Source organism: Rattus norvegicus, chromosome 5 (genome assembly GCF_021556685.1).
Source record: "Rattus norvegicus strain SHRSP/BbbUtx chromosome 5, alternate assembly SHRSP_T2T, whole genome shotgun sequence".
Taxonomy (NCBI): domain Eukaryota; kingdom Metazoa; phylum Chordata; class Mammalia; order Rodentia; family Muridae; genus Rattus; species Rattus norvegicus.
This window is the reverse complement of record NC_141538.1, coordinates 54,499,028-54,524,899: the sequence shown is the minus strand read 5'-3', so window position 1 is coordinate 54,524,899 and position 25,872 is coordinate 54,499,028. Positions and strand designations below refer to the sequence as shown.

Sequence of the window (25,872 nt, the reverse complement as noted above, 5' to 3'; positions counted from 1 at the left end):
CATACATCCAATGCCTATAGAACTCTCCAAAGAGGATTTTTCAAAAGGACAGTGCTACTAAAGGTGGAAGCTATTGGGTTATTTCAGAATCCTGTATCCCTATTACTGTCAGGGCTGATGCTATTTCTGTAGTTTCAAAGATCAATTTTTTTTTTTTGTTGTGTGCTTTACAGCATTTCACTAAGTCACCCAGACTACTCGATTACAGATTTTTCCTGTCTGAGTCTCTCATATATGGGGATTACGTGCATGTGCCATCAACCCCACATCAAGATATTTTGAACAGGAGCCATTTCACCCCAGGATTATTTTCTAATAACATCCTCTAGTCACAATAACCATTAGAGTGGTTGAAGTGCCTGTTATAGTGCAATCTAATATTCTGAGGTCTTTTTTGTTGTCCGAAGATCTTGTAGTTACCAAGTCAGGATAGACAGTGACAGTAAGGATGATGAAGGCAGACACAAAACTTCCGAGCAGTATGTAATATATACTAAATTTATCCAAGAGGTAACCATGGACGACCGTGGTGGAGGTAAAAGTTACAGAAGTTCGAGTTCTTGGAGCCTCTCTAACGGCTTTCACACAAACAATAATCAAGAGCATTTCAAAATCCTTGTGGCCTCAATCTCTTGGGACCCTCAGCAATCCCCAGAAGGAAGTGCTCCGCCACCTTGACTCCGCCCCCTCAGCCAACCGGAAGCTGCGGTTTTCAGAGCCCCGGTAGGACCGGGTTTCCCAGACTTGTCGCTCCGCACGCCGCGCGGCTTCCGCCGTAGCCCCTGCTTCCTCCTCGCGGGTCTGGTGCGGCGGGCTCTCTAGGCCGGCGTGTCTCTATGGCCGCAGGGCCGTCAGTTCCGCAGGCTCTCTCTGCACCATGGCTCCGGCAAGAGGTGAGGCTGGGCTGAGGGCGGTCACTAGGGAACGGCGGCCCGGGGTTTGCGGGTCGGGCCGGCTACGGGGGTCGTGCGCTCCCTGCGGGGAGCGGCTGCAGGCTGCACCCGCACGTCGGTGCAGTGAGCCTCCCGGGCGCCGGCCAGGTTCCTACCTGGAGCGAGGCTGTGGTTCGGAGTTCAGGGTTTGAGGGGGCGCGCGCTGCTCCTCCGGATGGAGGGTCGACTGGGCAGTGCTATAGTGACTGCCCTTTCAAGTTTTATGTAAGCCGGACCCAAGGCTGAGGTTTTGTTCTGTAGCTCTGTGGCTAGGACAGGCTAAGAGGCGATGGCATTTTTGTGTATTTATTTTTAAAGCAGGAACCAACACTACATGGTTTCATTCTGTAGCCCACGTTGGCTTCAAACTCGGGGAGATCTTCCTGCCTCAGTTTTTCAAGCGCTGGAATTAGTAGTCTGAGCCCTCGTGTGTAGCAACGACATCGCTATTTTTTTTTTTTTCCATCTTCACCATTTCCCCCATGAGCACTGGCTTTAAGTCTAAATAAATGTTGGACAAGCATTTAAAGAATATCCTTTTGCGTGGGTGTGAAATTATTTATCTTTGGGTGGAATTGACATTTAACATCAGGTGCCATATACGTTTTGTGTGGTGGTGGATTGTCTCATTTCAGATAAGTCCTGTATCATTCAGGAAGGGAGTAATAGGACAAGTAGGGCTATTGACAAATGAACACTTAAAAGATGCAGCAGGCAAATCAAGGGTGGTTAGCAGTTTACAGATTTAGACTTCTTGCCAGTAGATACTTTGTTGCATTTGGGTGTGTTGCACTTTTTATCCTAATGGAATAGTTTCTATACCTCCTTAGAGTCATCGTAAAGATTATTTACCCGCTACTTCCTGAAATGTCTAAGCTTTCAGGCATGACAATAACAGTCCCCATAAAAATGTAAGTGGAGGGGCTGGGGATTTAGCTCAGTGGTAGAGCGCTTGCCTAAGAAGCACAAGGCTCTGGGTTCGGTCCCCAGCTCCGAAAAAAAGACCCCCCCCCCAAAAAAAAAAGATGTAAGTGGAAAACAAAGTGTAACTCCGGACTGACTCTTTTGGGGGTATTTCCTACTCAAAAACAAATACTGTGGAAGGTAACAGGTTCTTAGCAAGGGGGGGTGCTGGATAATTTAGTGGGCCAGGTTTCTGATTAATGGCTTCTTATGATTTGAATTCTTAGTAAAGTTTAAAATAGCTATGTACCATGCATTTTTATATTATCCTGAAAACGTTGAAATTCCTAATAATGAAATTCCATACCAGAAAATGAGGAACTGCGGAAAAAATGTTTTGCTGTAATGCTAAACTGAAATGTAAGTGAAAATCATGTTTTCAAGAATCGATTTTAAACGTTGAAATGTTAGCTTCTAAAGTGGTATTGCACACCAAAGTCCTGTATGTTTCATAGTATCTAAACTTAGACTTTTCTACTTTGATTACTAATTATTTTTAAGGATTACATTAGCAGGCTTTTCATTATGAGTGTTTAAAAAAAAAAAAAAAACCACCCTGTGATAATGGCCCATGCCTATATATCCCAGCACTTAGGAGGCAGAGACATGCAGAACATATGAGTTCAAGTCCAGAATATTCTACACAGCAAGTTCCAGGCCAGCCAGAGCTACATAGACAAACCCTGTCTCAAGGAAAGAAAAAAAAATATAATATGTTTTCTGGATTTAAACATCTTCAGTATTTAAACTATCTTGCTTTTTTGAATCAGGAACCTATAACACAGCAAAAAAAAAGTGATTTGAGTTTTCCTTCCTTAGTGATGAGAATATTGATAATTTCAGGTCATGGATGGGCAGTCTCTGTAGAGAGCTTAGTTACTCTCCCTCATAGCTGCTGAACCCTCCAGCTGTAGGCAGGCTAATTTAGACAGATGAGAAGAGCTATCTCCTAATGACACTTTATTTATGGACACTGAAATTTTAACATGATTTCCATGTGACTTGAGATGGGACTCAAACATTTTTCCATCCATTCAGTTGAAAATATAAAGCCATTCTGAGCCGTCATATAAAAATACGGATGGTGTAGTTTGCTTTCTCTTGTGCTGACTGATTAGATGTAATTGCTCCATATTTTTGGAATCATAAACTCTTTCATAGGAAAGTTTTAGAACAATGGAAGTATTATAGTACTTCCTTCACTGTCCTTTACATGAGCCTTGCTTATCTGGCTTATTGGACCTTTTAGGAAGGAGAGATAGTTATAAGACACATTTCTTCTTTTCTGTTGTATTTCTTTGGTTAAATTTTAAGAATTTGCCTACAACTTATACATTATGCTTTAATTCACCTAGGAGGAAATATTTATATGAAGATACTCTTCCTTAAGTTCTTAGATAATCATATTTTAAAGTATCTGTTAGGAACACCTATTTTATTTACCTATGATTAGGCTTCCAAAGGTGTGATCAAAAGCATGCTTAGCACATAGGATGTCAGTTAAAAAATAGCACCCTGGAGTCACTTGGCATCCTTAGGATTTTCAGACTGTGACTGGCACAGTAGGGCCCAAGTTAGTAACCCTGCTTATTTATGTAGAACCCATGAGCTAAGAACAGTGTTCGAAGGGCGACACTTGCTACTAATTTGATGACAAAATGCTAACTCTGAACACCAAGTAGATCAAGTATGACTCCATTCTCAGTAGATCTCAATGACAAAGGATTAGATCCACTCATTCATAATTAATAAAAACACAATTGTGGGAATTGGTTTTCTCACCTAAATCTTACATGGTACTCTAAATTTTGTCATAAAAAGAAAGCAGAAATAGTTCGAGCCTTGGGTGTTGGCAGTCTCAGAGCAGGAAGCAAGAAGGGGGAAACCGGATTCCCCAATGATTGTAAATTTACCAAAGGTGTTGGACTGTCTTTGGCCCCTGAGTGAGGACTGCTAAATCCTGCATTTCAAGTTTATATTAATAGAGGTTTTACTAAGTTCTCTGGGTTAACCAATTCACTTTCAGACAATGCAGTAAAACAAGAGAGAGGTTAGATGTAATTTGTTCTATGTTAAATGTCATGAACCTGTGGGGTGTGTGTGTGTGTGTGTGTGTGTGTGTGTGTGTGTGTGTGTGTGTGTGTGTTTGAGACAGGGTCTTAGGATATGGTCCAAGCCTGGTTATCAAGTCGCATCTTTATGGATTAGATTGTTGTAGAGCAATACTTCTCTACTTCTCTACTAGGGACATTTTTACTGTCCAGGACACGGAGGCTCATGAGTGCTGGGATTGCATTTGTCTGCTACTCCAGTTACCTTCATTTGCACTCTTGTTGCTCAGTGAGCCTTTCATTTTCATTCTGTTACCTTCAAGAGCATATTTAGAGGTAGCCGAGGAGCACAGCTCTCTGTGTGTGCTCTACACACGGGGAATGAGGAGTGGCCTCTTCTACCTGGGAAGTGTGTCCTTTCTGACTGAGAGTAGAGCTAGCATGTTAGGAGGAATATAGGTGAGGTGGTGAGGAAGGAAGGCAGCAACAGCCTAGCCAAGCAGACACCAAATCAACCTCGTAGGTCACTGGAATGACAGATATAGCCAGACAGGTCTCAAGCCCCTTTTCTAACGTCTTGAGATTTAGAATGTATTACAGTTGCTTTGATACTTTGTTTTCACAGGTTTGTAATCAAAGTTTTGTGTGTGTGTGTGTGTGTGTAAAATTGTTCAAAAATAACAAAGATTCGTATGCCATGTATTTGTATAGTTGGGGGCACTAAACAGTATCTTTGCCTAATTCGTATGGAGTTTTAAAGTCAGCAGTATTTTATGTTCAATTAATCAGAAAGTATTATTTGGAAATTGAGTTTTATATGTCATATTTTTAAAAAATGGTGCTAGCAGTTGAAAACATTAAGGACTAGCTAGTCGATTAGCATCACACACATATATATATATATGTATATATGTATATGTATATGTACACATGCTAAATAATATTTTTGTTGCACATATTTTCCAGAAAATGTCAGTCTATTCTTCAAACTATACTGCTTGACAGTGATGACTCTGGTGGCTGCCGCTTATACCATAGCTTTAAGATATACAAGGACAACAGCGGAAGGACTCTACTTTTCAACCACAGCCGTGTGCATCACAGAAGTTATAAAGTTACTGATAAGTGTCGGCCTTCTAGCTAAGTAAGTAAAACTACTTCTAGAAAGTTAAATTCTTCTTTCCTCCAGCTTAAGTATTAAAAATTCAAGTTATATCTTTACGTATTCGATTGTTCTGGGGCAGGACTGTTCTACTAGGGACAGTTTTCACCCCTGAAGAGGTACAGTTTGGGTTGTCATAATAGGCATGTACTTTCTTCTGATGGATAGAGACTAGGAATTCTCGCTATTGTCCAGTGCCTACAACAGCCCTTTAAAACACAGGACTGTCTAACCCCAGTGTTGATGAGGTTGAAATCGAAGAATTCTCTTTCAATACCAACTTTCAAATAGGAGTTGGCAAATGGTGGTTTCTAGCCCAAAAGCAGTTTGTTCCCTGTGCTGTTTTGTTTTGTTTTCTGTAAAAGGAACCAATATAGGTCATGAAACCTAAGATCTCTGCTGTTTGACCTTACGGGGAGGAGAGTTAGAGGGATAGAACGATAGTTCTAAATGTTTTATGGGTGTTTCCTGTGTTAAGCGCCAGGTACTGTGCAGATGCCTGGAAGTAATTTCATTTAATTTTTAAACATTTTGACATAGCATATTTTATCAATGCAGCAGATGAAGTGCCTCAAGATGGTTCTGCTGACACGTGAGAGTGCTGAGCTTTGAGTCAGTAACGCCATCAAAGAATCAGTTTAGCTGAAGGTGCGGCAAATGGGAAGGTGACAACTGGGATTCCGAACAGGACGAAGCCAGTTTTACTCCCAACTTCATGTGCTTGTTTCTTCCTTGAAGTTGCATTTTTTCCAGTGTTTTCATTGGAGGAGAGATACAGGGTGCTGAGAATTAAATAAGAATTAAGTAAAACCCTGCTCGTAAATGACTTGGGGGTTTATGAGGTGAGGATCTAACTATTTAAAGCATTGAAGCAGGTAAGAGTTGATGTAGGTGTCATGTATGCAGCTGAGAGTTCATGTCAGTGTCATGTATGCAGGTGAGAGTTCATGCAAGTGTCACGCATACTGGTGAGATTGGGAAACAGTAAGTATGGCTTTTAGGCAGAGACAGGCAAATTGGATTTAAACATTTCTAAGCTGGTCTCATGCACCTTTGCTCAGCAGTTTCCCCGTGGTGGATGGACAGGGGTGAATCAATGGGACCCCTGTCTTCTTGAAACAGATGTAGTGGGAGAGACAGAAACCAAAGTAAAATAAAATAATAGGACAAATGATTTCAAAAGATCATGCGGAGAAGGATACACTGGCAGTGGTCTGGGGAGGGAGAAAAGAAAAAAGAACTAGAGGTGGATGGTTAGAACGGTTTAAAAATATTTGAATTTCAAATTTATCTTATGGGTAGGGGCACTCATATGCAAGTGTAGTAAAATCCCAAGCCGTCCATGGAATAAAGTTTATTTTTCTGGAAATTTATCTTTTATTCTGTCATTCTTCATCGGGATGATGCCAGCTGGAAGTTCCTACTGTACCTTTACAAGGCGGCATCTCACGGACAAAGTCAGTGTTTAAAATCCAGAACAGTCTCCATATAGCAGTCGATATCATCTTAAAGCTGAGCTTCCTTTTGGAAAAATATAGGGTTTACCAACTTAGAGGGAAAGAAAAATTTTAACTCAAGAATTCGAATATAGACTATTTTATGTTTATTACTACCATTTTTGTCTTACTCTGGCTGGCTTTGAACTTTCTGTAGTTCATGTTCTCTTGCCTCAGGCTCCTGAGTGCTGAAATAACAGGCATCTGCTACCATATATCAGAGCCCAAATTACAGTTTCGTAAGTATTACACATTTTAGAAACCAGTATTTAAAGATTAGCAAGTGCTTGTTATAACTCAGCAAGTCTGTCTTGTTTTCTGCAACTTACCCACATACACCCTATATAGAAAACTCATTTTATGTTAACTATTTTAAACCAAAAAATTATTTAGGTTTAGTAGTACAGATTTTGAAAAAAAAATATTAAAAATTTCCAGATACTCCCAGTGCTGCCATTTCTTTATATACATATGAAAACCAGTAATATTTTAAAAAGTAGTTGGTGAGATGGTCCAGTGTTTAAAGATGCTCGCTGCTAAGTCTGCCAATCTGAGTTTGATCTCTGGGACCCAAAGGAAATGAGGAGAACTGATGTTCCCCTTGATGTGCCTGCACACACACACACACACACACACACACACACACACTAAGTAAATAAATAAATGGAAAATTATCTTTTTAAAAATTGGACAAACGTAACCAGGATGTTACTTTAGTACTTAAGAAGCATGTTTGGGCTAGGCATAATGGCATACAAGTCTTCTATGCCCAGCACCTGGGGGACAGAAGTGAGTATGTCTCCGTGGGTTTCAGGCTAGCCTGGCCTATATCTTTGGAGATGATTGTTAAAATGTTTGGAACTATTTAAATGTCTGCCCTTTACGATGAGGTGCTGCAGAATGGATCAGTACATAACCTATTTCATGTGTGTTCCAGGTTGAGATATATTTGATGCTATAGTTAGATCCTCAGTGTTCACTAAAGGCTTGTGCTTTGGTCTATTGAAGGCCTCATCCCCAGCATGGTTCTAGTAACTGTGGGACTCTGGTCTTTCTCTCTTTTACTTCTTGGCCACAAGGTGAATAGTTGTGGGGTACTGTGGTCCTAATGTAACGCACTGTCTGTGTAGCCAAGAGCAGCGGGGCTAACCGAAGCCTCCAAACTTTGATCCAAAATAAACCCTCACTTTCTAGAGGTGATCTTGTTACAGTTAGGAGAAGCTAAGGCACTTATTAAATGTTACTGATTAATTGACACTGAACTCATGGCTTACTCTGACCCTGGTGTGAATGAAGCTTATTTACTAGATGCATTTTCTTCATATTGCATGTAGCCTTCAGACGCTTAGAACAGTAGGGTCTTTTTACTTTAGCACTGTATTTGGGGGCCATTTTGAATATAACATCACCAACAGTCAGCATTAGAATGTGAAAAATGTAGCACTAGGCAGACAGATTGACTAAACAGATTATAGCCTGCAACTGGTTTATGCCATTGTCCTGACCTGATCTCTTGTTCCTTTGCAAACCTCCCTCTCTCTCCCTATTTAGGTACAGGAATATGGATATTGTTACAGATGTTGCTGCTACACTAGTCTGTCTAGGCCAGTGGTTCACAACCTGTGGATTGAGACCACTTTGGAGGTCAAAGACCCTTTCACAGGGATCAAATGAATATCAGATAGCCTGCATATCAGTTATTTATGTTACAATTCATAACAGTAGCAAAATTATAGTTATAAGGTAGTTATGGTTGGGGAGGGATCACACAACATGAGGAATTAATTATTAAAGGTTTGCAGCATTGGGAAGGTTGAGAACCACTGAGCTGGGCTCTTTGAGCAGACAGAGCTAGGATGTATGCTCCTATGCAGACACACACTTGCATATGCCCGTTTCTCTGCATGGCACCTCCAGTGACATCAGAACAGTTATGTTCAGCACCACCAGCTCCAGTTCTCATTTGTTCCTTGTGCAGTGTAGATGAGCTTAGCTTCCGTTAGCCCCAGGATGTTTACTCATTTGGCTAGTCTTGAAATAGGTAGTGGACTAAGATTTTCTGGACTGAAACACTGGGTGGAGTTTGAAGAATCCTGTGGAAGAGGGGGAGAGAGGATTGAAGGAGCCAGAGGGGTCTGGGTCACCACAAGAAAACATGCAGAGTCTAACCTGCTCCCATAGGGGCTCAGAGATGAGACCACCAACCAGAGAGCAGGCATGGAATGGCCCTAGGCCCTCTGCACATATGTAACCGTTGTGCAGCTGGGGCTTCATGTGGGACTCCTAACGCAGCTGCAGGGGCTGTCTCTGCCTTAGATGCCTTCCCCTTAATGGGCTGCCTTGTTTAGCCCCAGTAGAAGACGAGCCTAGTTCTACTGCAATTTGATAGGCCAAGGAGGGTTGATATCCATGCCCCTTCTCTGAGGATGTTGGGAGGAGGTGAGGTGAGAGGGAGGGACTGGGAGGAAAAGAGAGAGGAGAAGCTGTGAGTGAGTTGTAAAATAAATAAAGACACTAAGTAATGGAGAAACATTTCTGGGCTGTCCTGATGCTTCAACAAGTGGCAAAGGTGCTTGCTGCCAAGTCTGATGACCCAGAGTTGATCTTTGGGCCCATGTGGTGGAGGGATGAACTAAGTCGCACGTGAGCACTGTGGCGGGCAGAAAAATGCATATGCACACACTCCCACAGAGATAAATGTGACAAGACGTACGAGGTTTCTATTCCAGTCTCACTGCGCTCCAGTGGTCTGTATGTAGTCCTTTTGCTTTAAGTGTTACATCATGTAATGAATGATGTGTGCTGTGGGCTCTTTCTCCTCGGAAATAGAATTTTCTTCTTCATTTGAAGTAGTGATTTCTGTTTTACTTAATTTAGGATTCCTCCATTCTTACTGATTTTAATCATAGCTTTCCATTTTGCTTGGAATGTGAAATTATACTTATTTCAAGCAGAAATGAGAACTTCAAGAAGAAGAGAGATGTGTGGACAAGTGTATGGCTGGGTTCTTGACAACGCTTATGTGGTCTACTTGGGGTATTTTAGTTATATGCACGAAACTGCTAGGCAGTGAGTGTGGAATACAGTAACTAGTGTGCGCCACTCAGTTTTTATATTTTATATCATTTTTTCACACATGAATTCTTCACACCAGTACACAGAAATCTCTCTCCGCTGTATGCCATATGCCAGTCACTACTCATACACATTTGGTTGCTTTCCCGTTTTCTCCTACTGCAGAACAGAATAACAGTGTAAATGCCCGCTTACCTACTCAGGCCAAGGTCACCTGATACGACTGTGAGGCATGGAACCAGGCTGGTTGGAAGGGACACAGCAAAACTTAAGCTGTGGCAATTTAATGAGAACAATCAGACTTTTATACCTTTATGAGAAACAGTATAAGCGGCAATAGCCAGGATCATACAGTTGTAGTTGCCAGGGTACAATGATGTTTGCAAACTTTATAGGTACATAAGATTATGTCTAAGACAGTTGCCCTCTCAAGCTTCAATTTAGGTTACAGTCCTGGCGAGGAAGTCACCGTGGCAGTAGCTAGAGGCAGCTGGTCACATTGTGGACACTCGGAAGAGGGACAGTGCCACATTGGCAGGCTGGTGCACAGCTCATTGTCTTTTCTCTTTGCACATATGAAAACCCCCTCCTGAAGGAATGCTGATACCTATCTTAATTAGCAAAGCGAGACTCTCCTTAATCCAGAGAATCTCCCATGGAGCCCCCCTCCCCAGGGGATACTGACAGTTAAAGCTAACCACCAGGCTTCAATTCGATCCCTTAGGAGCTTTTTTTTTTTTTTTTTTAAATTTTACACAGGGAAAGATAATTGATAATTCTTTATACTCTCGTTAAGATGTTAATCAAGTATATAGTTGTACCATATACTTGACAATAATGGGCCAAAATTTTGTTGCCATCCTAGAACTTAAGTAACTGTTCCTGTAGCATTTAAATATAAAAATATTTGCAAATGTTGATTCTAATATTAATAAACACCACAGGCCCCCATAATCATCTTAAACATGAGTGTGGTCCTTTCAGGGCACTCTGAATTACATTTAGAACCATTTTTTGAGGGATATTGATGCTTATTATGAAACACATTTTTATTTTTATATCTAGGAAGCAAATGGGTGCATTTTGGTAGAGGCAGAAGCCAGATTAAGCCATCTTCTTTCAGTGGGGATAGGGGTGGGGTTGGTTGGATAGGTTTTAAGACCATGTATAACCAGTAGGCATTTTTTTTTTGTACATTACAGATATGGTTTTCTTTTTACTGAATTTAATCTGTTATTAAAATTACAGAATTATACAGATTTGACGTATCTTGAGAGTATGTTTATAGAAGGATTTATTTCCCATTTAATCAGCACCCAGTAAATCTATAAGTAAGGATGACTTGCTTTCAGATCTGAGCTGCAGAAGCACTGTAGCCTTGTCTTACTTGCATTTCATGTGTAATTTGAGGGCAGTTTAAAGATACGGCGTGCTCCCCGATCGTCACGAGGATGCAGAAGCACACCGGGCACAGCAGACTTGAAGTGGCGAGGGTTAGTCTTTATAGGTAACAGTTGTCTCTTACTTAATGGGCTCAAAAATTCTTGGAACTCTGACCAGAAGATTTTGGTGATAATCCTACCTAATCGTTACACTTTTTTTCTAAGCAGAAATTTGTTTTTTTAAATGGGAATAAATTATAGGTCTGTTTCTATTAATGAATCTAAAACTAGTTGGGCATAATCCTTAAGTGTGCACTGCAAATGCCATCAGAACGTTAACCGCGTGTGGGGGATTCTCGTTATCAGAGCACTGCAGACATGGTGCGCATGCCTGTGACCCCAGCCGTGGGATGTGAAGATGGGCGGGTCTCAGAGTAAGAGCCTGCTTCAAACAAAGGCAGAGGATGCAGCTCAGTGGATGACTCGCTTAGCAAGCACAAGACTGGCTTCACTACCTAGCACTGATCGGAAAGGCTGCTTGGCTTTCTGCCTCACCATTCCCTTCATCTCCCCTTTTGTTTTTGAAGAGAAACAGGCAGTTTGGGTAGATTTAAAGCCTCTTTGAGTGAAAACGTCTTGGGGAGCCCTAAGGAGCTGCTGAAGTTAAGTGTGCCGTCACTGGTGTATGCTGTGCAGAACAACATGGCTTTCCTAGCTCTCAGTAACCTGGATGCGGCAGTGTACCAGGTAAGCTGAGTTAGTGATAAAAACCTGTTTTGTGGGACATGGCAGTGCATGCCTTTGCTCCCAGCATTCTATATCTCTCTCTGTGAGCTCAGTGCCAGCCACGGCTGCATAGTGAGACCTTGCCTCAAAAGAAAAAATACAAGAACTAAAAACCTGGGATTTGAGATCATTGAATTTTTTTAAATGGAGAAAGATTTTTTTAAATTAACCTTTTATTACATTCACAAGTGTTTTCTTAATTCTGTTAATGATATTAGACATAATTCCGTTAGATGAATTTATTCTGTTGCTTTGTTTGTAGGTGACCTATCAACTGAAGATTCCCTGCACTGCTTTATGTACTGTTTTAATGTTAAATCGATCACTCAGCAAACTACAGTGGATTTCGGTCTTCATGCTGTGTGGTGGGGTCACACTTGTACAGTGGAAACCAGCCCAAGCTACAAAAGTCGTGGTAAGAGATAAAACCATGTACCACAGGTAACACAGGACACTTCCCTCTCAGTACCGCTCTGCTCACTCCAGTCACTTCGATGATTGTAGCGTGTAATATTCCTTTTGATTTAAAATGTGCTTTGCTTTATGGTTGGGCTCTCCCTCTTAGCATTACATAGTTATTAAGGATCATAATGTGGTGGTTTAAATGCGACGCCTCCCGTAGACCATGCACTTGTTCAGCTGTTGAGAAAGGCTTAGGAGAGTGGCCTTGCTGGAGGAAGTGTGCTGTTGGGAGCAGGCTTTGAGGCTTAGAGCCAGGCACCATCCTCAGTTCAGTTCTCTCTGCAGGGTTCTTTCTGCTCAAGGATGTGAGCTCTCAGCTGTTCTCCTGGCATGCCTCCCTCCTGCCTTCCCCACTCTGACGGTTATGGACTCTTCTCCTTTTGAAACTGCTGAGTCCTAAAGGAAACACACTCTTCTATCAGTTGCTTTGGTCATGATGGTTTATCACAGCAACAGAAAAGTAGCGAGTATGATTGGCCTTCTGTTTCTAAGAGGAAAGTGATAAAATATTTAATGACAGAAGATACCCTTCAGTATTTGCCTCCTGTTTTGTTTTTGTTTTTGTAAGGATAACAAGATTGTATCAGTAGCTGTACTATTGCTGTAATAAAACACCATGACCAAGGCAAGTTATAGAAGCATTTATCCAGACTCACGGGTCCGGAGGCTTCCAGGCCATGATGGTGGAGTGCAGGCAAGAGTTGTAGGCAGTACGGCTGGCGAAGTTCCAACTTGAAGCTCACAACTTGAACTGACATATCCTACGGCAAAGCCACATTTCCTAAGTCTGTCCGAGTATTGGCACCACAGAGGACTAAGCATTCAAACATCTGAGCCTACGGGGGAATTTTCATTTAACCCACCACAGAAATTAAGTCCAGTCAGCTGAGGTAACTTGTCCAAAGATTGTTAATAGGTAACCTGTGCAGGCTTCTCTTGATGTCCTGGGCATTTCCAGATTTTAAGTCATCTTTTGGAAATGCTGGGTAAGGTTTTCTCCATCCAGTATTCACTCTCCTGCAACCTACAGTCTGGCAGTGTGCCCACTGCCGGTGATGGGATGGAAGCCGAGGGGTGTTCTCACGTGGGTAGGAAAATGTGTAAAGGTAGTCCTTTATGTACAGGTTTCTACTCTGACTTGTAAGTTGCTTAATTGAGTTGTTTTGAGTGTCATAATCCTCATTGTTCTTCATGTCATAATGATGGAAATACTAATTTCATAGAGTGGACTTGTGAATGTTCGAGGGTAAGTCACATCCCTACTCTTCAGGTGTCCTCTCTCCCCAATTATACTCGTTTATTTCCGTGGTCTGGTTTCTAGGGAGAGAGAGAGAGAGGGACTTCCCGAGCCCTGACTTAGCACTGCCCAGTATTTTACTTCCAGATGTATTATTCTGTCGTTCCACAGTATGCCCTAGCACTTGATTCTGTTTCCAGATCATGCCTGGATCATATTGGCCATAGCATGGTATAGCTCCTTTGTTTCTAATATTATTATTAGATCTGTTAACTGTTAACTCAGCATAAGATCCATTTGTGGTTATATTCAATTGATATTATATAAGTACAACTTGTTTGTACTTGTAGTATAGATAGTTTATACTAAACCAATATTTGCATTTAAACTCATCCTGTCAGATGAGAAAGTTGTCTTTTGTGGAATACCTACCTTGTAGATAGGAATTTTTGCATACATTCATTCCTTACCACCTTGTAACAGTGGGTTACCTCTTTTGGGTAAGAATTACATTAAGAATATTTTAAGTACTTAAAAAGTTGGAGCTTAGACTTTAGGCCTGGCTTTCCAAATTTCAGTTTCTTTTCTATTTTTGTTGTTATACTGAGATTAAAAGCTGTAACTTGAGCAAAGTCAAGAGTCAGCAATCACGGAGCATCATCATAACCCTTAAGAGTCCTGAGGTGAAATGTTGTCAGTTTTCAACAGTGATCTGATAGATGAACTAAGTAACTGATTTGTCTACTGTTAGCTTTGCCGAGACACTCTGCTATTCACTGTGGAAGAAGATGACTTCCTTTGGGTCTTTTCCTCTGTCTCTTCCTCTAACATTTTGTGTATTTGTAAGGCTGGCTCACCACTCATCCTCTGTTAAAAGTGGAGGGTTTTTATGGGGCTGCAGGAAGTAAAAGGCTTTGGAACCCAGTTTTGTTTTGTTGGGTTTCTTGGTTTGTTTGTTTTGGTTTTTGCAGACTACATTTCTTTGAATGTGGGAGGGTAAAACTGGTCTAGGAGCTTAAAACAGTAACTTTGGAATGGTTGTTGTTAGGCCCTTGATTACCCCCTCCCCATCCATAGCTAGCTTTCTTTTGACTGTTATGATTTCTGGTGTGGACAGTCTGTGGGCTATACCATCTTTTAGTTTAGCTTTATGTTTTCCTCGCTTACTGAAACATTGGTTCTAAGTTTTTATGGGTCATGTATGGTTCTAGTTTGACCTAGCTAATGCTGTGTCAGCTGAAGGCTTGACTAAGTTGGATGATCTGTTTCTATGGCGTCTGATGGTCAGACTCTGTTGTCTATTTAGCCAGGATGGGATTTTTAAAATCAGATTGTTTGATTTGAGATAACCCATCCTAAATATGGGTTGCTATCTTCCGGTTGCAACCCAGATAAAAGGGGAAAAGGAAACTGATTTTGTCCGCTTGTCTTCACTCCTCCTGGCAAGTTCACCGATTCTGTTGCTGCTAGGAGCTCAGCACCAGGTTAAAATTGCTGAATCATCCAGTCTCGTGGACTGAGCAACCACTGGGTTCTTGGGACTGATGTTTTGGTTCAGGGAAGAAAAGAGATTAAAATTAACAAGTAGGTCAACTGTGTAAAACTCTTGTGTTCAAGAAATGCTTTCAACTTAAATGCTTTGGTTACTTTGAAAATTGGTCTTTTCACTTTATTTGCTCTTGTACCATTCTTATATAATCTCTGACATGGAATGTACTTTCAGTAGAAGTCTAACGTGGGCTTCTTGTTGCTGTTGTTAATGTGCCTACCCCTGGCCGCCTCCCTCCTGAGTGCGGGATTAAAGCTGTGTGTCACCAGGCCAGGCAACACATCTGTCTGTAGTAAGCTGGCTGGACTATGGGATTGATCCAGGTTGCAGTCACTGAAAGTCACTCTTAAAACTTACAATTGCAGGTAGCGCAGAACCCGTTGTTAGGCTTTGGAGCTATAGCCATTGCTGTGCTGTGCTCGGGATTTGCAGGTAAGTTATAAACCGCGCTGTTTTAGTACGGAACTCTCTTTAAAAAAGACTGAACCGTAAAAACTAGATCTCATTTCTTTGGTTTATCCTAACAATTTTTATTTATTTATTTTTTGGTTTGCCTTTTTGTTTGTTTGTTTGTTTGTTTATTTCCAAGACAGGGTTTCTCTGTGTAGCCCTGGCTGTCCTGGAACTCTCTCTGTAGACCAGGATAGCTTGAACTCACAGATCCTCCTGTCTCTGCTTCCCGAGTGCCATTTCCACCCAGCTGCTTTATCTCAGCAGTTTTATTCCCATAAGGGACTTAGTTTGTTCGGTGTCCACTGTCCCCCAGTACATATGTGGCTTATTTAACTTCGTTCAGACTTTGGAATCACGATTATTTAAGAATATACTTCTGTCATCTTGACCATCTTAGTTTAGGCAAGAACTAAAGTCAATAGACTCTGACTTTGAGGGACGTTGACCTTCAGCCAGGTACAAGTACGTCCCAGTTCCCAGAGTTCAGTTCTCAAGCTCGTCTCTGCCGCGTAGGTCATTGCTGCCCCAGCTCAGTGTCTGTCGCCTGTAACCTCAAGTCCTTCCTTTGCTTCTTTGCTTCAACAGACTGCGAGCTATGGAGTAGAGAGGAGGTGGGTGAATGTACCTTAGCAAGCGTAATACCAAAGAACAGCCCAAAACATCAAGGAAACAGGAAAGTATGCAGTCATTTAGGGACAGTCATTCCTCTAATGAATTAAGAAAAGATAAGAAATATATGAATCTTAATGTAAGAATGAAATGTGTTTCGAAATAGCTCCAACAGATATGAAACTCAAGAGCTCTTTTTAGTAGTAAAGAATATATTAGTGATATTTGTATTTTTCTTTATTTCTACCTATTTCAAGAGTGACTTTTTCTTTTCCACTAGGAAAGCAGGTAGGTTACAGAAATAAAATACTGTTTGAAATGAGATGTATTATAGGAGAAGAGAAAATGCCAACTTTAGAAATTGACTTAATTAACCATAGTACAAGGAAAAACTTTTATTCTTAAAAATCAACAGATTAGAAAGAAATTCTAATTATTGAAAAACTATTCTTTTGATTTTCAGAAGTATTTTTGAGCAGTTAATTGCTTATATCCAGTATTCTGTTTAGTTCAGTCTCGGTTTACAACTGAGGAAAGAGAAGTTGGCTTCACAGTCCTGCACTCAGTGACAGGCCACAGGTGGACATGCTGTCCAGACAGAAAGTCCAGCTGGGAGCTATGTTTGTCCTATTGTTCGCTCTTTCTACCGTAGTCTCAGCATTGATGGCAGTAGGGCCTGAGAGGTACAGGCAGGCAGATTCAATCAAGGCCAGCCTGGTCTACATAGTGGGTTCTGGGCCAGCCAGTGAGATCAGCTCTCAAAATAAAAATTAATATAGAAATCTTACTTTTAATTAAACCTTTCAGTTGGTAAATAACAGTTCCCACCTCTTTGGCTAATAAACTGTCTTTAAACAAAATCTGCAGTGTCCCTATTTAACATGCCTCCATCCAGATTTAAAACTTGAAATAGTGGTATGTGACTTTTTAGGGGCAAAAAAGGTTTCTACTCTCTTTTCTCTAAGAAAAAACCAACTTGTGCCTCACCCTCAAGCCCCAGGAAAAAATACATATACACACAAATGTGATGTCTATAGACATGCGTCAACGGGCAACAGCTTTACTCACTTTCTTTTGGTCATGTCATTGAATAGACACCGTCTGAGTGACTCCAGCAACTTTGCACAGTAAGGCATTCACTTCTACATGTGTGTGTTAGAGGGGATGAGGAGGACCACTGCTCTGACAGTGTAGTCACAGCCAGCCTCTTTTTGGCATTAAGGAATACAGAGATTTGGTAAAGGGAAGAAACTGTTCTTGATTGTTTAACAACCTTTTGTCAGATGTAGCTTATGAAGTTTCCTCTTAATTATTAATCTATATGCTTTCTAAAAGCAAATTGGTAATGTGCAATATATCATGTCATAAACTATATAATAAATGTGTATTTAACTAACATTAAGAAGAGTCCCCACATAACACACTGGGGCACGTTCTAAACTGAAGACTATTAGTTCATTTAATGTTGCCATGTCCATTTCTTTTCTTCTAGGAGTTTATTTTGAAAAAGTTTTAAAGAGTTCAGACACTTCCCTTTGGGTGAGAAACATTCAGATGTATCTGTCAGGGATCGCTGTGACATTAGCTGGTACCTACTTGTCGGATGGCGCTGAAATTAAAGAAAAAGGATTTTTCTATGGCTACACGTATTATGTCTGGTTTGTTATCTGTAAGTATCCAGGAATAAAAGGTCTCAGTAGATTGCTTTGATTTTTTACTTTAATTTTTAAGTTAGATATTTGTTCTAAGCACTTATGGCATTTTGGAATTATTCCTCTGATACCTGAATACCAGTTCAGAATATGTAACTTTGTTTTTATTGATGTGCTATCCCTTCACAATGAAAAGCATCTAATTAATGTATTAGTAGTAAGCCATGTAATTTAGTGGTGGTGCACACAGTCTTTAAGCATCTGAGAAACTGTGTTTATAGGAACCGCCACTCAGCTTTAGTACAACTTCTCAGATGTCTGCTTCTCACCCTAGGTAAATGAGTGTGTCATCTCTGGGAATGAAAACTATCTCAACAGAATATAGAATGCTTTCATTGTTTTAGTGTTAAGGTTTTATTTTTCTCTGTGTCCCAAGTCCTTGCTAGTGTGGGAGGCCTCTACACGTCAGTGGTGGTGAAGTACACAGACAACATCATGAAAGGCTTCTCTGCGGCCGCAGCCATTGTTCTGTCTACCGTTGCCTCAGTCATACTGTTTGGATTGCAGATAAGTACGTCACCGTCTGCAGTTAGCATGGAAGACCCTCTCAGTGCACAGCCTCTCAGTTCTCACTAAAGCGATCCTGATTCTGTTACAGTGTAGCCCACAGTTTGCAGCTGTGGGAAGGTGGTTAACCAGCTCTTCAGAGTCCTAGAGCTTAACCTGAAGGGCGCTGGTTCTAGCTGCTGTTTAGAGGGCCACTCTGTTATTTAACAGTTAAGGCCATCTTCCCTTAAGAATTAAGATACAGGATGCCCTGGGTGGGTCAGGTTGTACATTTGGTCCCATGTAACTATGGCTTCTGCATGTGTGGATCCAATCATTAGAAAATATTAGGTAGAAACTATTTGCCTGAATACGAGTATATGTGTTACAATCCCTTAGGTATATAAATGGTTATATAGTATACACATTCTAGTAGAGATTCTAAGTAACCTGTGAACCAGTTGTAGGAAAGGTATGCATGTGTAAGTAATATGTAATGCTGTACTGTTTTTATATGTGAGCCTGAAGATTTGCGTGTCAGAGGGGAGTGCTAGAACCAATCCCTATGAATCCTCGGGGAGCACGGTGGTATGAGTAGGTACTCAGAAACAATCCTTTTCAGTAGTAGGGCTAACGTATGTAGGCCTATTTTGAAGCTTCCTTTCATTTCCGCTTTTATTAAAGTATCTTTTATTCACCTGGTGTAGTTGTTGTCTCTTGAGGCTCACTGCCTCCGTCCACTAACCTGGCCTAGTACTGGAAGCCTCTCATCTAGGCAGGAATGTTTTCAGCCTCCGAGACTCAGTGCTGGCTGAGCTCGCCCTTTCTTGTTCTTTCTGATGTCTGGCTAGCTGGTGACCTCAGCTGTTCCAGCTCAGACTCCTCCCCAAGCTGACTGACTCAGTCTGGATTCTCTCTTAGCCTCTGGCAGTCTGTTCTCATCTTCTGGCTCCTTCTTAGTCTCCCTTCACGTGTGTCTAGCTTTTTCTCAGTTTGTCTCAGTAAAGCTGCTCCCTTCCCTGTGCTGCCACTTAAGTAGCTTCCTTCTCCTGTCTTCTCGGGAGAGGTGGGCGTGTCCTAGTCTGTCAACTCTTTCTGATTCATCACTTTGCCACTCAATTAGACGTCCCAGTTTCTAACGCAGGAAAGGGAAGGTCTGTGTATATAACTCAGCTTGTCTTTTGTGGTGGCTTACACTGTCTCAGGGCCCACACCAGTTTGGAGACGTCGGGTCTCTTTGGGTGTCCAGCCAAAGTGAAGAGCTGCTGCTTCCTCTGGAGACGATCACAGGCAGTGTCTCCTCTGTAGCTTTCTCTCTGCCGTTTCCTGTCCTCTGCAGTGTTTTCTGCCGTTTCTGTCAGGTGCCTTCTGCTTCTGTAATGTTGGTGGGCTTTTCCTTTTTTTCCAGTCACATTGGGTGCAAAATTTTTTTTAAAACAAAATCCTAGCCATTCAATTTTACCAATGAAGACGTGGGAGCCAGATGCTCAGGTGAAAGCCTACTAGCTCAGAAAGGAGAGAAAGCTCCCAGCTAACCTTCCTCTTCAGCCAGTGTCCCAAAAGGAAAAGAACGTGCTCCTTCTCCATCCTGTCTTTAACCCTTCAAACTGAAGTCCCTCCTATCTACTTCCTGTGCACCTCCATGTCCATCCTCCTGCCTTACTTCCTGTCAGCTGGCTGTTTGCTTTGCCTCTTGACCTGTGGTTGACTATTTAATCTGTTCACAATAAACAGAGAGCTCTTGGATTAGAGGTGTGTGCTCAGGCTGAGGCTCATCTCGGCCAGACAGGCTTTCCGGGGTTCACATTTTAACTTATGTCCTTCCGTTCTGGACTTGGGTGAGCACTGGTTTGCAGTGATATTGTGGCACCGTTGCTATGCTAATCCCTCCAGTGTTTTTCCCCTAGCTGTCATATCTATCTATCTATCTATCTATCTATCTATCTATCTATCTATCTATCTATCTATCTATCTCTTTTTAATTACTCAAGGAACAATAATGTCTTAGTGTTTCAAGTTGGTTTTAAGCTATGTAGTAATTATTTTCTTTATTGACCAATTATTATGCTATAAACTCCTAAGAAAAATCTGTTAAATGTTTATATTACATAAAAGGAAAAAAACTGGCCTGTATTACATTTAATTTTGGAATTGACTCATCTTATAAGTAGAAGCATTATTAGTATTGTAGAAAAACATTTTATAGTATGGTTCAAATTTTGCCTGTTGTAATTATTAGCAGCAGACTTGGGGAAATCATATAACAATGTCTCACATTTGCTCTGTTAAATGTGAGTAATGTCACAGGTCTCCTGGGTTTGTCAGGTTTGCTTAAAACTGTCTAGCAAATAACAAGGAAGTTGTACAAGTCCAAGCACTTACCATTTTAGATGTTCTTTTCACCTGACTTGGGTAAACTCTCTTTTTTTTTTTAAAGATTTATTTATTTATTATATATAAGTACACTGTAGCTGTCTTCAGATACACCAGAAGAGGGCATCGGATCTCTTTACAGATGGTTGTGAGCCACCATGTGGTTGCTGGGAATTGAACTCATGACCTCTGGAAGAGCAGTCGGGTGCTCTTAACCGCTGAGCCATCTCTCCAGCCCCTTGGGTAAACTCTTAACTGTAGTTCTAATACAGCCATATAAGCCTTGTGTCTGCTCCTGAGGAAAACTTGGGAAGGATATAAAATGTTTCTGTCTCAGCAGTCTTTCCGGTAACTCTTGAGGTGTTAAGATGTAAACTGCCTCACACTTTGCTCTCAGAGCTGGTCTTTCTAATAGGTGGACTAAAACAGTGGGTTGATGCTGTCTCTTTACATGCCTGTTAGGGGTGGGGGCTATCTGGTGTCACTCAGATTGGTGTGACTCACTGTGCAGCTGGTTACCTGAACTCCTGAACCACCTGCCTTGGGATTGCAAGCATGCAGCACTGTCCTTGCTGTCTACATGCCAGTTTCTAAAGCTATCAGTACTGGGCCATTGTACTGTAGTTCACATACATAGAATATAGTCTGGTTCTATGTCAGATATAGAGCTGTGGCATTAGGAGTCATGTACACACTACTTATACATTTAGGTCATCGAAGGGTTTTACTATTATCTTTTTGTTTTTGTTTCTTTTTGGTGTGTGGGTACATGTGGGTGAATGCCGGATGTCTGGTCAGTCACTCCCTTCATTTCTAAGCAGGCCTACACTGATCCTGCTAGACTAGCTGTCCCTGCTCCCTGTGTGTCACTGTGCCCATTTTATACATGTGCTGGGGACTCAAGCTTGTGCAGCAGGCACGCTAGCCTTCACACGCAGTTTGTGTACCCTGATTTTCAGGAGTAACATGGAAAAGAGTCAAGGGCAGCAGGAAAGGTAATCATCACCTGACCACCTATCTGGGAATTTTCAGTGGCTTGAATCACTAGTTTTAGGAAACTGAATTGTGTGACTGTCTTTTATACTAAGTTTTCTGGGATCATAACAAAACCAAATCATACTGCATTTTATTTTTCTACTCATATATATATTATATTACCTGTTTCCTTTAATTATAAATAGTATACGGGAACTAATATATCCTTTTGTTTTATCAGTCCAAGACAGGCTTAATTATGTTTTTGAAAAGTATGTTACCATTCCCTTGATATTTATCTTTTTCCTTAAATAGACAATCTTTCTATTTAGAAAATAGCAGTCATGCAACCTGGTAGTGCAGACCCACAGTGACAGAGATTTTAGGATGGGAGATGGCTCGTCAGTAAAAGGCATGAGGACCTGAGGTTCTCCAGAGCTTACAGACAGATGCCCAGTGTGCTGGTACATGCTTGTGGTGCTGGCACTGGGAGATGGAAACCCAGATCCCTGGGGTTTGTTGGCTACGCAGTCTAACTTAATTGGTGGACTACAGGCTACTGAGAGATCCTGTCTTCCTGCCTTAAAAGAGATAGGTAGCATTCTTAAGGATGATACCCCATGTTGTCGTGTGTGTGTGTGTGTGTGTGTGTGTGCGCGCGCGCGCGCTCATGTGAGCCCTATATAAGTTCACCATTTTTATAGTTTTTTTTCCTTCTCTTTTCAGCACTTTCATTTACACTGGGAGCTCTTCTTGTATGTGTTTCCATTTATCTCTATGGGTTACCCAGACAAGATACCACATCCATTCAACAAGAAACAACTTCAAAAGAAAGAATCATTGGTGTGTGATTTGAATCTCAAGAGATTCCTATAAGGACTAAACTGTTGATAATAAATTAGAGCCTTAAGTCAACCCCAGATGGTAGTTTAAACATTGTCAACAAATTAACTGTATGACATAAGAATCAAGAAGAAAACTCTGAATGAAATGCTAAAACAGATTTAATTTGGGTGTGTTTGGTGTCAAGTTATATTATTTCAGAATGAAGGACTTTGTGTGTGTGTGTGTGTGTGTGTGAGAGAGAGAGAGAGAGAGAGAGAGAGAGAGAGAGAGAGAGAGATAGAGAGATAGAGAGATCTTGTACATAGAGCATGGAGGTGACAATGGTGTGTGTGTGTGTGTGTGTTTGTGTGTGTGTGTGTGTGTGTGTGTGTGTGTGTGTGATATCCACAGAGCATGGAGACAACAATGTAGGTCAGAGCACCAGGTGAAACTACAATATTCAAGCAACAACGTTTAAGACAGTGTCTGAGGGTTCAAGTGCCAAAGCCGTTTCTGTGCACACTGTTCTGTTGTTCAGGTACTGGGAGAGGAAGGTGAGCCTTCTTCTCCAGTTTATGGATAGTACTTTGTCCCCATAGCAGTAAAAGATCTGGCTTCTCTTATGGAAGTGAGGAAGGACAGTTCGGAACACTACTCAGTGTGTAACTTATAAAACAGGTCTACTTCATAGCTCAGACACTGACTTCTAGGTGACGACTGAGAACTTCAGTGATGTATTTGTGCCATTTACTGACTGGTTCCTATTTCTTTGCTGTCAGCTGATATACTTTTCAGAAAATTTTATAAGCCGCTTTTATACTTTCTTTTTTATAAAGTATGGTTACCTGTTGGGCTCTCAATTTGTGACTTTTAGTGATTTTAAAATATTTCTATAATGTTAATGAGGAAATCCAGCAATAAACTTATTTATATCACTTTTGTGTAGTTACTTTTCACTTGTGTAGTTTCTGTATCAGATAAGGTTTTTGTTTGCAGGTAAATCTCATTCTTACAAGCCTTGAGCAAAAAAATCATTTTTTGGGAAGAGTTACAGCATAACAAGTCTTTTCAAAGAGCTGTACTTTCAAGGCTTTGTCCCAGTATAATTTTACTCAAAACTGAAATACTCATTGGTCTAGAAGAAGCTTTCTCCACAGAAACACAGAGGAAGAAGAGTAGACAGAGAATACGTCCCAACTGTACATGTCCATTCCACAGCTGGTTTGCTATCGGAAGTTTAATGGTAGTCTGAGCAGAAATTAGCAAAACACAACTGTGACTGGATGAACACTTTCTCCAGTAAGAAGGGAGACTACACCTGTCAGTTAAAACAGTGTCTATTCCAACTGCAGAACTCATGCTAACCAACTTCTCTGCAGTAGAATTACATTACTAACACTGAGATTAAATGTAGCAGGCCAAGTAGAAATGCTGGCAGAAGATGGTTATGGTTATCAAACATTAACACATTATACTCAGTCAAGCTCACAATGTTATTGAATCAAGTCAGAACAAACTACCTTGTCTGTATACAGACACACAGGAGCCAAAACTCCATCTCAGATTGTGGCTTAATACTGGCTGACACTGGACAGAAAGTCTGAATACAATGTCTACGAGGAATTGATCTCTCTTCCACACGGGTGGAGTTTGAGCACTAGGAGCCTTCAAAGCCTGCCAACACAGTGACCCTCCAACAAGACCTCCTAATAGTGCTACTTCCCACTGGCCAAGCATACTCAAGCCACAAGGTTCCAGGTAGCACTTGAGAGGGCGGCCCTGATCCCTGCCTGTACAGCACAGCAGAGCTGACAATGGTAAGTGAGCCAGCCCCAGGACAAGAGTGTGGGAGGAGCTGCCTTCACTTGGTGTGGGTGCAGGGGTGATGCCTTGTCCCTTGCCAATTGCAGCAGCTGGGACAGCTGGCCTTGGGGTCATGAGAGTGGGAGAGCTCTGTTTCTCACTGGCTGCAGCACCTGGGTGAGCAGGCCTTGCACTCTCTTGAGAAACACAGTAGTGCTGGCCCTGGTGGAAGGGGCACAGGTGAGTCTGCCCTGAGGGCAACAGTAATTAGAGCACTGGTCCCATTAGGTATGATGTCCTTCCCTCCTCTCCCTTTGCCACCTGTGGTTGGTGGAGCTGGTCCTGCCCCTTCACTGGCTATAGCACTCTGGAGAGCAGTCCTCACACCTCACCTGGGCAGCAAGTGGAAATGATTCTGATGCAAAGGTAAGGGTGAGTCAGCCTGGAGGCTGTGAGCAGAAGAGCTAGCCCAGCTCCTTCCAGGCTGCAGTACTTGGGAGAGCTGGCTTCTGGAGGCCTGGGTATGGGTGCCCTAGCATGAGAGTAGGAGTGCTGACCTGTCTGCTGATGGTGGCATTGGATGGTCTCGCCAGAGCAGTACTGGAGAGCCAGCACACAGACTAGCTGGTGCTACCACTCAGGCCCAGATGCAGAGCTCTGAGATGTCCTACTGCAAAATCTGTATCATCTGCAAAATGAAAGGGCAGATCTTGCTGATTCAAAGCTGCAGGATCTCTATGACATGGGGTAACAAAAGGATAACTGGGAGAATGTGGGTTCATGTCTTGCCCCTCTGCTGGGCAGGCTGAAGGCAGAGCAGTAGACCTTGTTTTCCCTGCACAGGTTTTGGCCTCGAGTGAAGCACCAATACATGGCTCGGGGTGGGAAAACACCCTAAGATTTGGGAGGCAGAAGCTGGGGTTCCTGACTTCTGGGAATCCAGTCACTGCTGGGAAATCACACAGCAGAATCAGAAAGGGTTGGGGGTCCTGGGCCTATGGTGAGGAGCTCAGGACCCGAGGTTCCCAAACGCCTGGATATCTAGGTGCTGCTGCTGGGTCAAGGGGACTTGGGAATGGAGTTGAGGGCCAGAGGGCTGAGTGAAGACAACGATGAGCCCAGGGCCAGGGCAAGTACCTGGCTTAGTCCGTTAGCGATTGTCCTTAGCTTAGCAGTGGCTGTCTGGGAGCTCAGAGGGGCCTTCTGTGGGAGACTTACGTTCTCTAGGTGAAGGCATTCTCCATGATCCCCGACAGTGGCTCTTGGTGGAAGAGACAGTTCTTAGTTCCAAACTGTTTACTGATTGTTCATTGTGGAAAATGGGTGCACACCACCTCCTCAGGGTGGACAGACATTACATTTCTTTTGTAGGAAGGAATATCCAAGTACGGAAGCTTATTGGCTAACCCCTCAGTGCCTCATTAGCATGAAGAACTCTGTTCTGGGCTGTGTGACCACGGAGAGATGTGGGTGTTAGCCATGTGTTCTGGGCCAGGAATCTAGTAGGGAGCAGGGAGACACCTACTGTCTCAGGCCCCTGT

General features: G+C 42.0%; 2 protein-coding genes across 3 annotated transcripts in view; one reads left to right on the top strand and one right to left on the bottom strand.

Moving 5' to 3' along the window:
• The first annotated feature begins 725 nt into the window (after positions 1-725).
• Positions 726-23,463, top strand: Slc35a1 (solute carrier family 35 member A1). Its single transcript, NM_001107924.2, is given in 8 exon segments — positions 726-893; positions 4,913-5,090; positions 11,649-11,808; positions 12,110-12,262; positions 15,461-15,527; positions 17,650-17,826; positions 18,246-18,380; positions 22,430-23,463. Coding segments are annotated over 8 exon segments (1,011 nt in total). The 5' UTR covers positions 726-877; the 3' UTR covers positions 22,555-23,463.
• Positions 15,601-25,872, bottom strand: part of Rars2 (arginyl-tRNA synthetase 2, mitochondrial) — a 51,884-nt gene continuing 41,612 nt past the window's right edge. For both annotated transcript variants that reach the window (XM_087547913.1, XM_087547910.1), the window contains one exon: positions 15,601-16,141. In XM_087547913.1, the coding sequence (XP_087404039.1) occupies positions 16,127-16,141 (15 nt within the window). In that variant the 3' untranslated portion in view covers positions 15,601-16,126. The remainder of the gene's footprint in view (positions 16,142-25,872) is intronic.